At 39.8% G+C, this 16,322-nt stretch overlaps 2 protein-coding genes across 3 annotated transcripts; both read left to right on the top strand.

The window, feature by feature from the left end:
* Position 1: 1 nt before the first annotated feature.
* Positions 2-16,225, top strand: LOC114858307 (interferon-inducible protein AIM2). Of its 2 annotated transcripts, XR_003786360.3 has the most exons (3): positions 2-4,195; positions 15,064-15,337; positions 15,420-16,225. XR_003786360.3 is itself a non-coding variant. In XM_029155459.3 (2 exons), exons 1-2 carry the CDS (start codon positions 15,073-15,075, stop codon positions 15,602-15,604), a joined length of 450 nt encoding a protein of 149 aa, XP_029011292.1. In that variant the 5' UTR covers positions 15,064-15,072; the 3' UTR covers positions 15,605-16,225. The 2 variants fall into 2 exon arrangements, 1 of the variants encoding a protein (XP_029011292.1); XM_029155459.3 differs by lacking the exon at positions 2-4,195.
* LOC129604449 (uncharacterized) lies at positions 3-7,056 on the top strand. Its single transcript, XM_055510739.1, has 2 exons — positions 3-243; positions 334-7,056. Exon 2 carries the CDS (start codon positions 808-810, stop codon positions 2,998-3,000), a length of 2,193 nt encoding a protein of 730 aa, XP_055366714.1. The 5' UTR covers positions 3-243; positions 334-807; the 3' UTR covers positions 3,001-7,056.
* Positions 16,226-16,322: the final 97 nt, after the last annotated feature.

Below are 16,322 nucleotides of genomic sequence, written 5' to 3'. Positions count from 1 at the left end.
GACATAAATGTCAAGTCATGTTTATATTTTATTTGCATATTTATTGTGTGTTTATAATTATTTGATTGTTAATGCGGACCCGGAACAAAGTTTGTGTTCCGCCGGACATTTTTTGCTGGTACACGAGTGAGAAGCATGTGGAGAGAAGTGAAGGTACAAGCAGGCAAGAAAGTGAAGGTTAAGCATTTATTTTGGGATTTTGATGATTCGTAACCATTCCCTCTGGGGTGTGCAGCCAGCGAGGTACGTTTATTTTGTGTTTGGTTTATGTTGTGCATTTATTTATAATTCTGTTTGTCTCTTTAAAATGTGATGTTTTACTGTACGTCATAGTTCGACGGTGGATTTGTTCGGACGTAAGGAGCAACAAGTGCTCAGAAGGAAAGAATAAATTCATCTGTGATGATAAAGAACTGCTTCGTTGCCTCATTGGAGGGAGTGATAGTCGAACTCGGTCTGCAACAAGCCGAAGCGGACCTGCAAGACTCCTGACGCGTCGTCGACAAGCATCTCAGATAAGCTGTTATAAACGTTAAGGACAAGGACCGAAATCTAAGTTACCTTTGGACATTTAAGAGTAATCGTGATATTAGTGTTTTGAAGTTCAGTGTTGTTATTGAAGGGTCGGTCAATTAAGTTCAATTAAGTGCCACAACTTGTTACCTTTTGTATGGTTTGTGAATTTGTGTCGTTTACCTTATGCAAAGGAAATATGTAGAACCATAACTTGCTAATTCTTCGCGGTTGTTTTAACAGTGCTAATTTAATCCTGGTAAATTCTATTTTGACTGTTACGTAGTTTCTAAGATGTCTCAGGCAAGCAAAGACACTGAGAGTGCATTAGCTGGTTTAGAGCAAGAGGTAGACCAGTCAGATGTTCCTCAACCAACAACAATATCTAAAGAGCCTCGAAGGAGTGAAAGAGCTCGAACATTAACTGAAAAGGGAAAAGAACTTCAGAAGGAAAAGCTAGAAGTTCTTCTGCTACGCTTTGACAGTATTTATGAAAGATGGAGAGCTCTGACCAAGGTTGCTAAGAAATCTGAAATGAGTCAAGATCCCAGTGAAATTCTACAGGAACACATTAGCAGCGTTCAGAAAGAGGCATCAGAGCTGAACAATATTTATGATGACTACAGAAGAATTGATAGTCCAGCTCATGACATGCGTCGTAAGATGGACAACTGTACATCAATTACTGAAGTAGTGGTTCAGAACGCTCAGTTGCAAATTCAAGGAAGAGAAGAGCAGATTATTTGGCCTAATGCAAAGTCAGTATTTGCATCTTCCATTTCCAGTGTTTCACCACCTGCTTCAAGTCGTTCTAAGATTAATTCTTTGCGCTCTGATACATCTTCAGTCAAAAGACAAGAAGCTGCTGCTGAGTATGCAGCCACACAAGCTGTCTTAAAGATTATGGCTGAGCAAGAGTCATATCAAGAAAAACTACAAAAGCTTGAGGTTGAAGAGAAGTTGATCATTGCAGAACAAGAAGCAGCTGCATTAGCTTGTCATCTGCAAGCGGAAAAGGAAGAAACAGAGCGTAGAATAGAAAGGGAGAAACGAAAATCCGCTCTCCAAAGGAAACAACAAGAGGAGAACGCCGCAAGAAGGAGGTCAGTAGAAAACTTAAAAAGAGAACTTGAGCGTTTGGAGGAATTGAAAAGGCTGAATGCAGCCAAGGCAAAACTTCAGGTTTATGATGAACACGAGAATGATCAGGTTAAGGGTTTTGCAGCAAATAGCGCAGAACTTCCTATTGTCATGCAGACTGTCAGTCAGATTAAGCAAGAACCACAACCACCAAGAGTTGTGTTCTCTAATAGTAGTCCAACACAAAATGAAACAGGAGCACTTGTGAAGGTTTTGGCTGAGGCTATGTCAGCAAACAGGCTCCCCATTCCAGAACCTACCGTCTTTTGTGGAGATCCACTTAGGTTTGTTCATTGGAAGGCATCTTTCAAGACTCTGATTGAGCAGAAAAACATTCCAACCTCAGAGAAGATCTTCTTCCTTCAGAGATATGTTGGAGGAGCAGCACGAGAGGCTTTGGAAGGTTACTTTCTAATTGGTTCAGAAGAGTCATATGAAGCAGCTTGGAAGTTGCTCAGTGAACGATATGGACATCCATTTGTAATTGCAAAGGCTTTCAGAGACAAATTATATTCCTGGCCAAAGGTAGCTGCAAAGGAAAGTGCTGAGTTTAGGAAATTTGTGGACTTCTTGCGCAGTTGTGAATGTGCTATGGCTCACAATGAAAGTCTAAATGTCCTTGATGATGGACTTGAGAACCAGAAGCTGGCAGCTAAATTACCCGACTGGTTAAGCACCAGATGGAACAGAAAGGCCACAGAATATCAACTGGAGCATGGGAGATTCCCGAAGTTCAGTTATTTTGTGACATTCCTTTCATTAGAGGCCAGTATTGCTTGCAATCCTATTACATCTTATCAAGCATTACGGCAGACTGAATCTGATAAGGTGAGGATTAAAAATCAGACATTAGTAACTCCTAAAACCCAGACCATAGGTTCCAAAATATTCACAACCAATACCAGTGAGAGAAACAGAGTCACCTGTCTGTTCTGTGAGAAAGTAGGGCATGGTGTACAAAAGTGTTTCAAATTACTGGACAAGGCAGTTGCTGACAGAGTCAAATTCATTCGAAGTGAAAATCTATGCTTCGGCTGTTTGAGCATTGGCCATCAGTCTAAGAAATGTACCAATCGGATGGTCTGTGAAGTCTGCTCAAAACGTCACCCCACGTGTTTACACGAAGATCGCTCAAACCGTGAACAAGGAGCAAAGAGAGAACAATTCAAAGGAAGAGTTAGCACTAAAGAATCAGCACAACCAAGTGTCAGTAACGAAAGCACGTCCAACAGAGTTGTACAAGATGGTAAAAGTGTACAGACTTCAGCCATAGTCCCGGTGTATGTGTCTTCACCAAAGGATCCAAACAAGGAAGTTCTTGTTTATGCTCTGTTAGATTCACAGTGATTCTTCATTTATTCTTGAGGAAGTAGCAGATGTTCTAAACATGGACACAGAACAAGTCAGACTGAAATTGTCTACAATGTCATTTAAAGGGACAATTGTAGTTTGTAAAAGACTCAATGGTCTACAGATAAGAGGACTAGACTCCTCTAAGAAAGTTACAGTGCCAACAGCTTATACTCGGGAGTTCATTCCTGCCAATCGGACTCATATTCCAACTCCAGAGACAGCTCAGGCATGGCCGCACTTGGAACATCTTGCAGCACACATGGCTCCACAGAAGGACTGTGCAATTGGTCTCCTAATAGGTTATAATTGCCCACAAGCATTATTACCTAGAGAAGTTGTATGTGGAGAAGAAAACCAACCTTTTGCACAGAAGACTGACCTAGGTTGGAGCATAGTGAGCTATGTTGCGCCGTTCGAGCACCATGGTGATGATATTGGAATAAGTCATCGCATCATTGTAAAGAGAGTGATGCCAGAATCCACACCTACAGCTAAACTTAAGAGTGAAGTTCACTATGTGTGTAAGACTCAAATCAAGGAATTGACCACTCCAGACAATGTAATTAAGATCCTAGAATCTGATTTCAGTGAAAGAGATGTGGAGGAAGCAATACTTTCTCAGGAAGATTTCCACTTCTTGACCAAGCTGAAGGAGGGAATCATGCAGAAACATGATGGTCATTATGAAATGCCCCTGCCTTTCAAACAAGACAGACCAAACCTGCCTAGCAATAAAGCATGTGCTGTTCATCGGTTGTCATGCTTAAAGCGCAGATTCAAGAGAGACCAGAAATATCACACAGACTATAAGAACTTCATGAAAGATCTCATAGCTCGTGGTGAGGCAGAAAAGATCACAGACGAGGAATTGAACAACGAACCAGCCTGGTATATACCTCATCATGGTGTATACCACCCTCAAAAGCCAGGGAAGATACGAGTAGTCTTTGATTGCTCTGCAAGGTTTCAAGACACTTCCCTGAATGACCATCTTCTTACAGGTCCAGATCTTACAAACAACTTGGTGGGAGTTCTTTGTAGGTTTCGTGAGGGACCCATAGCTGTCATGTGTGACGTCGAACGCATGTTTCATCAGTTTCATGTTAAGACTGAAGACCAGGACTACTTAAGGTTCTTATGGTGGGAGGATGATGATCTGGAATCTTCACCATCAGTGTTTCGAATGAAGGTACATCTGTTCGGGGCAGCCTCCTCACCTGGGTGTGCTAACTTTGGGTTGAAGCATTTAGCTAGTCAGTGTCAGGATCAGTTCAGTGAAAGCACTGTTAAATTCATTCAGAGAAGTTTTTATGTGGATGATGGATTAGTGAGTGTTATGTCGGATGCTGAGGCAATCCAACTCATTAAGGAAGCCAGAGAGCTCTGCAAAACAGGGAAGCTTAGACTGCATAAGTTTGTTTCCAACAGCAAGCCTGTTTTGAAATCAGTACCAGAGGAAGAGTGTGCTGATAGTGTCAAAACCCTGGACATGGCTTTGGGAGAGCCTCTCTGTGAGAGAGCTCTTGGTGTTCAGTGGTGCATATCTTCCGAGGACCTTTAGTTCAGAATTACTGTCAAGGAACACCCACTGACCAGAAGAGGAGTACTGTCTACAGTAGCTTCCGTCTATGACCCGTTAGGATTCTTAGCTCCGTTTGTCCTAAGAGGAAAGCAAATTCTACAGAAACTGTGCAGAGAGAAGGTTGGTTGGGATGAGTCCCTCCCAGAAGAACTCAGAACACAGTGGACATCCTGGCTAGAAGATCTTCAGAATTTGTCTAAAGTGAAGATCAAAAGACCTTACCTACCAGTAAGCTTCTATGAGGTTAAGCAATATCAGCTTCATCATTTTTCAGATGCGAGTGTCACAGGTTATGGAGAGTGTACGTACCTTAGAGCAGTTAATGCTGATGGAGAAGTCCATTGCTCTTTTGTTATGGGAAAGGCACGCGTTGCTCCTACTAAGGTAACCACGGTACCACGTCTTGAGCTATCTGCAGCAGTAGTAGCAGCAAGGACAAGTGTTCTCAGAGAAGAACTTGAACTGAAGGATCTTCAAGAACATTTTTGGACTGACTCAAAGGTAGTTCTTGGATACCTAAATAATGATGCAAGACGTTTTCATGTGTTTGTGGCAAATAGAGTCCAAAGAATTAGGTCAATTACAGAACCCCAACAGTGGCATTATGTGCAGTCTGCAGATAATCCTGCAGATCATGCATCCAGAGGACTAACGGCAGATGAGCTTGTTGCTTCAAACTGGCTCACTGGCCCAGATTTCTTGTGGGAAAGGGAGCTACCCACAAGTGAAGTGAAAGTGGAAGAAGTCAGTGACAATGATCCAGAACTCCGAAAGGTGCAGGTGCTCAAAACCAGTGCAAAGGAAGACAGGACATTGTTAGATCGTCTGACAAAGTTTTCTGACTGGAAAAGAGCCATTAAAGGTATTGCTAGTCTTAAGCGCTTAGCTCAACAGATTAAAGGACTGAAACCTAAGCTAAATGAAGCCACAAATGTTGAAGAAAGACAAGAAGCAGAACGCTTCATTATAAAACTAGTCCAAAGAGAAAGGTTCAGCAGTGAAATCAAGGATTTAGGGCAAGGCAAGGAAATAAGATCTAAGGACAAGGTCAAAAGGTTACACAAGTTAGATCCATTTGTAGACGAGCATGGTGTGCTCAGAGTAGGGGGACGTTTGACAAGAGCTAGCCTTCATCCACATGTCAAACATCCTGTAATTTTGCCGAAGGAATGTCATGTGTCTGCTTTGCTTATCAAGCATTACCATAAGCAAGTACAGCATCAGGGAAGAGACATGACTGTGAACGAACTGCGATCTAATGGCATATGGATCTTAGGGTGCAGTAGTGCTGTTGCTTCACATATTTACAAGTGTACAAGGTGCAGGAAGTACAGACGGACTGCACAGGAACCTAAGATGGCAGATTTGCCTGAAGAAAGAGTGGAAATGACACCTCCATTCACATACTGTGGCATGGATTGCTTTGGTCCATTCTATGTGAAGGAAGGAAGGAAAGAACTAAAAAGGTATGGTCTTCTCTTTACATGCATGTGCTCAAGAGCCATACATATTGAGATGTTGGATGATCTTACAACAGACGCTTTCATCAACGCGTTGCGTGCATTCATCGCAGTACGTGGAAACGTAAGACAGTTGAGGAGTGATCAAGGCACTAACTTTGTGGGTGCACAAAGGGAGTTCATGAATGCAATGAAGGACCTAAATCATGAACAACTCAAAGAGTATGGATGTGAGTTCGTCACAAACTTTCCATCGTCCAGTCATATGGGAGGTGTATGGGAGAGACAGATCCGAACAATCAGAAGTGTTCTAACTGCAATTCTAGATCAATCAGCTAAAAGACTTGACTGTGCATCGCTTAGAACTTTTCTGTATGAAGTGATGGCTATTATAAATAGCAGACCTCTGACAACAGAGCATTTAAACGATCCAACAAGCTTGGAACCTCTCACTCCCAATCATATGCTTTTGATGAAGTCTGGAATAATATTGCCTCCTCCTGGCCAGTTTGTGAGTCAGGACCTGTACTTGCGTAAAAGGTGGCGCCAGGTGCAGTTCCTGGCAAATGAGTTCTGGACTAGGTGGAAGAACGAGTACCTTCTTAATCTTCAGCAGAGGCAAATATGGCAAAGAGACAGAAGAAACATTAAGGTTAATGACATTGTCATCCTCAAAGAGGATAATTCTCCAAGAAATCAGTGGAAGCTGGCAAAGGTGGCAGAAGTGTATCCTAGCAAGGACGGAAAGGTTAGGAAAGTTAAACTTCTGATCAGTGACTCATCTTTAGATAGTAAAGGAAGACGTATTTCAAAGCCAGTTTATTTAGATAGACCGGTGCACAAGATTGTTCTACTGCTTGAAGCAGAGTAAAGGTTATACCTTATTTTTAGGTATATGCTATGCCTGTATGATCTTCAAGAGTTAAGTGAAAGTTCGATTGTTCAGTGAAATCCCAAACATTGTGATTTGGTGGGAGTTTAACTGACATAAATGTCAAGTCATGTTTATATTTTATTTGCATATTTATTGTGTGTTTATAATTATTTGATTGTTAATGCGGACCCGGAACAAAGTTTGTGTTCCGCCGGACATTTTTTGCTGGTACACGAGTGAGAAGCATGTGGAGAGAAGTGAAGGTACAAGCAGGCAAGAAAGTGAAGGTTAAGCATTTATTTTGGGATTTTGATGATTCGTAACCATTCCCTCTTACTGTACGTCATAGTTCGACGGTGGATTTGTTCGGACGTAAGGAGCAACAAGTGCTCAGAAGGAAAGAATAAATTCATCTGTGATGATAAAGAACTGCTTCGTTGCCTCATTGGAGGGAGTGATAAATAGCGTCTTTTAACCCCTAAAAGCCGAAATAAACACGTGAAGTAGAAATTAATTGTGTGTCGGTGTCAGCAGGTGGCGCTAGAAAGCTGTTGTATGAAAGGTTCAGTCATCTGTTTAAAGCTGCTGTTATGACGTACACCTGTTGAAATACCTGTAAGAGAAGTGAGTGTGAGGCTGAACTGATGCTCTGGACACAGACTGCAGCGCCTGTGAATGATCTAGATTTGTGGCATATAGAATAGAAATGTACTGTCCCACAATGTTTTCTGACATGCTGTTCCCGCAGGTAAAACACCGCGGTGAAGTTAGTTTGACGTTGGACATTCAACAGACATTCGACCGAAAGTACCTCCAGACAAGCGGTCCGTGTTTGAACAAGCGATCCGCATTTCGTGTTGGCTACGCGGACACAGAACGAGACCGCTCGGTACACGAAGAGTTGACTTAGGGACCGTCGATAAATTAATTGAATTTTCTAGATATTAATAATTCAATAGCGTCCAAACCATATGACCTACTGGTCCAAAACCTGCTCCAATCTATGTGTCCACATGTCCTTCAGAGGGCACAACCATTTATATGAGGAAATATTCATGTTGCATATTTTTCTATAATATTTTTGTGTAAATATTACTGTAATTTTTCAATACCGTCCACACCATATGACCCAGTGGTTTAAAACCTTCTCTGAAATATTCATCTACATCCTCTTCACAGGGCACAACCTTTTTTTCTGAGGAAATTGTCATGTTGCATATTTTTCTATAATATTTTAGTATAAATATTACTGTAATTTTTCAATACCGTCCACACCATATGACCTACTGGTTCAAAACCTGCTCCAATCTATGTGTCTACATGTCCTTCACAGGGCACAACCTTTTTTCTGAGGAAATAGTTATGTTGCGTATTTTTCTATAATATTTAGTATAAATATTACTGTAAATTTTCAATACCGTCCAAACTATATGACCTACTGGCTCAAAACCTTCTCTGAAATGTTCATCTACATCCTCTTCACAGGGCACAAGCATTTCTATGAGGAAATAGTCATGTTGCATATTTTTCTATATTATTTTAGTATAAATATTACTGTAATTTTTCAATATCGTCCACACCATATGACCTATTGGTTCAAAACCTCCTCTGAAATGTTCATCTACATCCCCTTCACAGGGCACAACCTTTTTTATGAGGATAAAATCATCTTTCATATTTTCTATAATATTTTAGTATAAATATTACTGTAATTTTTCAATACCGTCCACACCATATGACCTATTGGTTTAAAACCTTCTCTGAAATGTTCATCTACATCCCCTTCACAAGGCACAACCTTTTTTCTGAGGAAATAGTCATGTTTCATATTTTTCTAAATATTTTTGTGTAAATATTACTGTAATTTTTCAATACCGTCCACACCATATGACCTATTGGTTTAAAACCTCCTCTGAAATGTTCATCTACATCCCCTTCACAGGGCACAACCTTTTTTATGAGGATAAAATCATCTTTCATATTTTTCTATAATATTTTAGTATAAATATTACTGTAATTTTTCAATACCGTCCACACCATATGACCTATTGGTTTAAAACCTTCTCTGAAATGTTCATCTACATCCCCTTCACAAGGCACAATCTTTTTTCTGAGGAAATTGTCATGTTGCATATTTTTCTATAATATTCTAGTATAAATATTACTGTAATTTTTCAATACCGTCCACACCATATGACCTACTGGTCCAAAACCTGCTCCAAACTGTGTGTCTACATCCTTCTCACAGGGCACAACCATTTTTTTGAGGAAATAGTCATGTTGCATATTTTTCTAAAATATTTTAGTATAAATATTACTGTAATTTTTCAATACCGTCCACACCATATGACCTATTGGTTCAAAACCTTCTTTGAAATGTTCATCTACATCCCCTTCACAGGGCACAAGCATTTTTATGAGGATCAAATCATCTTTCATATGTTTTTATAATATTTTAGTATAAATATTACTGTAATATTTCAATACCGTCCACAGCATATGACCTACTGGTTCAAAACCCGCTCCAAACTGTGTGTCTACATCTCCTTGTTGGGGCACAACCATATTTGTTGTTTTAACACTAAAATATTATTGAAAAATAAGCAACATGACTATGTAATCTAGCCACAGGGATTGCAAGCCAGTGACCTTTGATCCTGTCCCAAGCCTGGATCAAAGGTGTTGCATTAAGAAGGGCATCCAGCTTGCCAATAACAACTATGTAAATCGTCCATAAGAATTTCATACTGGATCGGGTTAACAACGACAACCGATGCTGTTACCCTAAAGGTTGCTGGTGGAAATTGGACTACTGTTAGTCAAAGAAGGAGTGCAGACAGAAGGGGTTGTGGACAGAGAGAGAAGAGGAAAGGCAGGAGCATAGATCTGAGAATAGAGACTCTTAACGTTGGTGCAATGACAGGGAAAGTTGTGTGTTCTACCATGGTGTGTATAGGAAGAGAAACGAGAAACGGGATAGGAGTGATCCTGAAGGGGAGGTTGTGAACAATGTTCTAGAGGTGAAGTGACAGGGTGATGAGCCTAAAGCTAGAAATTGAAGGGATGATGGTAAACGTAGTCAGTGGGTATGCTCCACAAGTGGCTGTGAGTTGGAAGAGAAGGAGAGATTCTGGAGTGAGTTAGATGAGGTCATAGAGAGTGTACCCAGAGGAGAGAGGGTAGTGGTTGGAGCAGACTTCAATAGGCATGTTGGTGAGGCGAACAGAGGTGATGAGGAGGAGATGGGCAGGTTTGGTGTAAAGAAAAGGAATCTAGAAGGACAGATGGTGGACTTTGCTAAGAGGATGGAAATGGCTGTAGTCAACACTTACTTCCGGAATAGAGAGGAACACAGAGTGACGCACAAGAGTGGAGGGAAGAGCATGCAGGTAGACTACATCCTATGTAGACAAGGTCATTTGAGAGAGGTTAGTGACTGCAAAGTGGTGGTAGGAGAAAGTGTAGCCAGACAGCACCGCATGGTGGTGAGTAAGATGACAGAAAATAAGACCAAGTGGTGGAAGCTAAAGAATGAAGAAACCTGTGAATTAAGGCAGAAGTTGAGACAGGCTCTGGGTGGTCAGGAAGACCTTCCAGGTGACTGGGAAACTACAGCAGAGGTTATCAGGGAAACAGGTAGGAAAGTGCTTGGTATGTCATCTGGATGGAGGAAAGATAAAGACACTTGGTGGTGGAATGAGGAAGTACAGGAATGCATCCAGAGGAAGAGGTTGGATAAAAGGAAGTGGGATGTAGAAAGAACAGAGGAAAGTAGACAGGACAACAAATGAAGCTCAGAGTAGAGTTAAGAGGTGGCAAAGGCCAAACAGAAAGCTTACTATGAGCTGTATGACAGGTTAGATACAAAGGAAGAAGAGAAGGACTTGTACAGACTAGACAGACAGAGAGGTAGAGATGGGAAGGATGTGCAACAGATAAGGGTGATCAAAGACAGTGATGAAAAGGTCCTAACAACCCAGGAGAGTGTGCAGAGAAGCTAAAAGGAGGATTCTAGGGAGCTGATGAATGAGGAGAATGACAGGGAAAGAATGGAGGAAGATGTGGATGTTGTGGGGCAGGAAATAACAGAAACAGATGAGGTGAGCAAAGCTATGAGAATGATGAAGAGTGAAAAGGATGTTGGTCCTGACGACGTACCTGTAGAGGTGTGAAAGTGTCCAGAAGAGACAGCGGTGGAGTTTCCAACCAGTTTGTTTGGGAGAAGATGCCTGAAGAATGGAGGAGAAGTTTTCTGGTGTGGAGTATGGTTTGATGCCCCGTAAGAGCACCACTGATGCCATGAGGTAAAGAAGGTGCAGGGGTTCACGTACTTGGGGTCAACAGTTCAATGTGATGGGGAGTGTTGAAAAGAGGTTAGAGCAAGACTCAAAAGAAAGGTTTTCAAGACAGTGGTGAGACCAGCTCTGCTCTGTGGTTTGAAAATGATAGCAGTGAGAAAGAGACAAGAGACAGAGATAGAGATAGAGGTAGCGGAGATGAAAATGCTGAGCTTAGGAGTGACAAGATTTGACAGAATCAGGAACAAGCTCATCAGAGGGACAGCTTACGTTGCATGTATAAGCAACAGAGTCAAAGAATCCAGTCTGAGATGATGAGTTGTAGACACATATTTTGGAGCAGGTTTTGGACCAGTAGGTCACATGGTTTGGGCAGTATTGAAATATTACAGTAATATTTATACTAAAATATTATAGAAAAATATGCAACATGACTATTTCCTCAAAAAAATGGTTGTGCACTGTGAAGGACATGTAGACACATAGATTGGAGCAGGTTTTGAACCAGTAGGTCATATAGTGTGGACGGTATTGAAAAATTACAGTAATATTTACACAAAAATATTATAGAAAAATATGCAACATGACTATTTCCTCATATAAATGGTTGTGCCCTGTGAAGGAGATGTAGATGAACATTTCAGAGAAGGTTTTGAACCAGTAGGTCATATGGTGTGGACGGTATTGAAAAATTACAGTAATATTTATACTAAAATATTATAGAAAAATATGCAACATGACTATTTCCTCAAAAAAATGGTTGTGCCCTGTGAAGGACATGTAGACACATAGATTGGAGCAGGTTTTGAACCAGTAGGTCATATAGTGTGGACGGTATTGAAAAATTACAGTAATATTTATACTAAAATAATATAGAAAAATATGCAACATGACTATTTCCTCATAGAAATGCTTGTGCCCTGTGAAGAGGATGTAGATGAACATTTCAGAGAAGGTTTTGAGCCAGTAGGTCATATAGTTTGGACGTTATTGAAAATTTACAGTAATATTTATACTAAATATTATAGAAAAATATGAAAGATGATTTTATCCTCATAAAAAAGGTTGTGCCCTGTGAAGAGGATGTAGATGATCATTTCAGAGAAGGTTTTGAACCAGTAGGTCATATGGTGTGGACGGTATTGAAAAATTACAGTAATATTTACACAAAAATATTATAGAAAAATATGCAACATGACTATTTCCTCAGAAAAAAGGTTGTGCCCTGTGAAGGGGATGTAGATGAACATTTCAGAGGAGGTTTTAAACCAATGGGTAATATGGTGTGGACGGTATTGAAAAATTACAGTAATATTTATACTAAAATATTATAGAAAAATATGAAAGATGATTTTATCTTCATAAAAAAGGTTGTGCCCTGTGAAGGGGATGTAGATGAACATTTCAGAGGAGGTTTTGAACCAATAGGTCATATGGTGTGGACGGTATTGAAAAATTACAGTAATATTTATACTAAAATTTTATAGAAAAATATGAAAGATGATTTTATCTTCATAAAAAAGGTTGTGCCCTGTGAAGGGGATGTAGATGAACATTTCAGAGGAGGTTTTAAACCAATAGGTCATATGGTGTGGACGGTATTGAAGAATTACAGTAATATTTACACAAAAATATTTAGAAAAATATGAAACATGACTATTTCCTCAGAAAAAAGGTTGTGCCCTGTGAAGAGGATGTAGATGAACATTTCAGAGAAGGTTTTGAGCCAGTAGGTCATATAGTTTGGACGTTATTGAAAATTTACAGTAATATTTATACTAAATATTATAGAAAAATATGAAAGATGATTTTATCCTCATAAAAAAGGTTGTGCCCTGTGAAGGGGATGTAGATGAACATTTCAGAGGAGGTTTTGAACCAGTAGGTCATATGGTGTGGACGGTATTGAAAAATTACAGTAATATTTACACAAAAATATTATAGAAAAATATGCAACATGACTATTTCCTCAGAAAAAAGGTTGTGCCCTGTGAAGGGGATGTAGATGAACATTTCAGAGGAGGTTTTAAACCAATGGGTAATATGGTGTGGACGGTATTGAAAAATTACAGTAATATTTATACTAAAATATTATAGAAAAATATGAAAGATGATTTTATCTTCATAAAAAAGGTTGTGCCCTGTGAAGGGGATGTAGATGAACATTTCAGAGGAGGTTTTGAACCAATAGGTCATATGGTGTGGACGGTATTGAAAAATTACAGTAATATTTATACTAAAATAATATAGAAAAATATGCAACATGACTATTTCCTCATAGAAATGCTTGTGCCCTGTGAAGAGGATGTAGATGAACATTTCAGAGAAGGTTTTGAGCCAGTAGGTCATATAGTTTGGACGGTATTGAAAATTTACAGTAATATTTATACTAAATATTATAGAAAAATACGCAACATAACTATTTCCTCAGAAAAAAGGTTGTGCCCTGTGAAGGACATGTAGACACATAGATTGGAGCAGGTTTTGAACCAGTAGGTCATATGGTGTGGACGGTATTGAAAAATTACAGTAATATTTATACTAAAATATTATAGAAAAATATGCAACATGACAATTTCCTCAGAAAAAAAGGTTGTGCCCTGTGAAGAGGATGTAGATGAATATTTCAGAGAAGGTTTTAAACCACTGGGTCATATGGTGTGGACGGTATTGAAAAATTACAGTAATATTTACACAAACATATTATAGAAAAATATGCAACATGAATATTTCCTCATATAAATGGTTGTGCCCTGTGAAGGACATGTGGACACATAGATTGGAGCAGGTTTTGGACCAGTAGGTCATATGGTTTGGACGCTATTGAATTATTAATTTCTAGAAAATTCAATTAATTTATCGACGGTCCCTAAGTCAACGTCTTCGTGTACCGAGCGTTCTCGTTCTGTGTCCGCGTAGCGAACACTAAATGCGGATCGCTTGTTCAAACACGGACCGCTTGTCTGGAGGTACTTTCGGTCGAATGTCTGTTGAATGTCCAACGTCAAACTAACTTCACCGCGGTAGATAAAACCGTGTAAAATGGCTATTGACGCCACAGACTAAAGTGACCTGCTGGAAAGCAACGTATAATTAACCAGCTGTATCATTTACTGTCATATGAGCCCAAATACACAGTAACTTATAATGGGTATGATACAAAATGTCTGTGCTTCCAAGTGAAATTGTGCCACTGTTATAATAAAACAAATACAGACTTATACAGACTAAATAGGCGCCGTGGTGCAGTGTCTAAAAACCTTTGCTCAGTTTGATTCAACACTCCAATACATCGAAGCTGCTCAGACGGAACAAAACATCTGACTCCACAGAAATAACGCAAGTAAACTACACTCGCTTTGTTCCTGTTCTCGCCTCCTTTGCGATAAAATCGAAAGTATAGTTAACGTAGAGACTGCGCCATTTTAATTCCGTTATTCACCAGCTCAACGTCTGTGCTTTGCGGTAAGTCCGTTAGATAAGTTGCGGCAGCACTTTAAGGCACTGATTCTGCGGTGGTTCTGTTCGATGCTGTGCTGGTTTCAAGCTCAGTAGAACAATTTATAAAAGTTGCGGCCGAATGTTGGCAGAACTTGGTACAGTTTGCGCAGATGCCTTCAGGAAATCAGTGTATCATCAATCATACGGGTTACGGGCTGAATTATAAAATGTTTATATTGTTGGACATGTTTCTTATTGTTCAAAACTGAAAGTTAATAAATTAATGTACAGTTTTAGCCTCCATTCACCTTCTAATCATGATCGAGGGCATGTATAGAAACGTAATTAATTAATGGTTAATCAGTAAATATAAAATACACTTTATGTCTTCTGTATTTTCAGTGATCCAAAATGCTGATTCCAGAGTTGCTCCTGAATACTCTTGATGATCTGTCAGACGATGACTTTAAAAGGTTTAGGTGGTACCTCACAGTGGGAGTCATGGACAGCTGCAAACGGATGGCGACGAGCAGCGTGGAGAAGGCGAGCCGGTGTGAGGTTGTGGATAAAATGATCCGAAGCTACGGAGAAGCGTCAGCTGTGTCGCTCACTGCAGAGATACTGAAAAATATGCATATGATGGCTCTTGCACAAACGTTAATGGATGCATATGCAGGTACAGTGAATGATGGGCTTCTTAAGCTAACAAATATTAGTTAAAAGCTGCGTGTGTCCTCACTGGATCTGTGTCTTTGCAGCAGAGAGACAATCTGCACCCTCCTCTTCCTCCTCCTCATCCTCTTCCTCTGCTGCAGCACCTCCACCTGCTTCTGCCTCTGTAATAGCTCAGCATGGCAGTGTGGTCGTGGCCCCAAATATCATCGGTACCACCGCTGGAGCATTGAATATAACCATCAACAAAACCGGATTTGTTGATGACTGATACAATAGGAACCACCAACACAGTTGGGGAGGGATCTGGAACAAGATACGGCACCTGCAGGTGTAGCAGGTCACAACAGTTGATAGGAAGTGTTAAAGCAGGATAATTTTAGAAAAAGTTCATACTACACTGTTGTGATGTGAGAAAGATATTAAAAGTGATCTGCTGAAAACCAACATAAAATTAACCATCTGTATCATTTACTGTCATATGTGTCTAAATACACAGTAACTTATATTAGATATGATACAAAATGTTTTCCTGAGTAAAATTGTGCCATTATTATAGTAAAACAAATCCAAACTATAAATCGCATGCATGAAGTGATTTTTAATGTATTCCCTTTTTTCTCAGTTCTTAGTTTGTGATTGTTGTTATTTTAAAAGAATCAATAAATTGTTAAATATATGTGCGATCAAAATGGACCAGCTGCGATAGGAATCGAATTAATTGAGCATCCGACTTTACCGTTAATCTACAACTGTGATGATACTTTATACAATATATACAATGCAAATTCAAGTACTTTCACGTAGACAGGTGATTCTTTTGTGTTTCTAATTCTCGAGATGACCTGTGGTTTCCGCCACCAATAATAATAAAACTATCTAAAAAAAATCACTCGTGTTACATGTTTAATTAAAAGAGCAGCAAGATATATTTTGTAGAAAAGCTGAATGTCGTTTCACAGGTGGAGCGCGTAACAATGATGACGTCT

The sequence above is a fragment of the Betta splendens genome, chromosome 1 (genome assembly GCF_900634795.4).
Source record: "Betta splendens chromosome 1, fBetSpl5.4, whole genome shotgun sequence".
In the NCBI taxonomy this organism is placed as follows: Eukaryota; Metazoa; Chordata; class Actinopteri; order Anabantiformes; family Osphronemidae; genus Betta; species Betta splendens.
Note: the sequence above shows the minus strand (reverse complement) of the source record. Positions and strands in the feature narration are given on the sequence as shown.

What these genes read in the sequence shown, in the direction of transcription:
- LOC129604449 (XM_055510739.1), top strand. Translation starts at nt 808, where the DNA reads ATGTCTCAGGCAAGCAAAGACACTGAGAGTGCATTAGCTGGTTTAGAG.
- LOC114858307 (XM_029155459.3), top strand. Translation starts at nt 15,073, where the DNA reads ATGCTGATTCCAGAGTTGCTCCTGAATACTCTTGATGATCTGTCAGAC. An exon ending in GTTAATGGATGCATATGCAG is followed by an intron (nt 15,338 to 15,419) that starts GTACAGTGAATG and finishes GTGTCTTTGCAG; the next exon opens with CAGAGAGACAATCTGCACCC.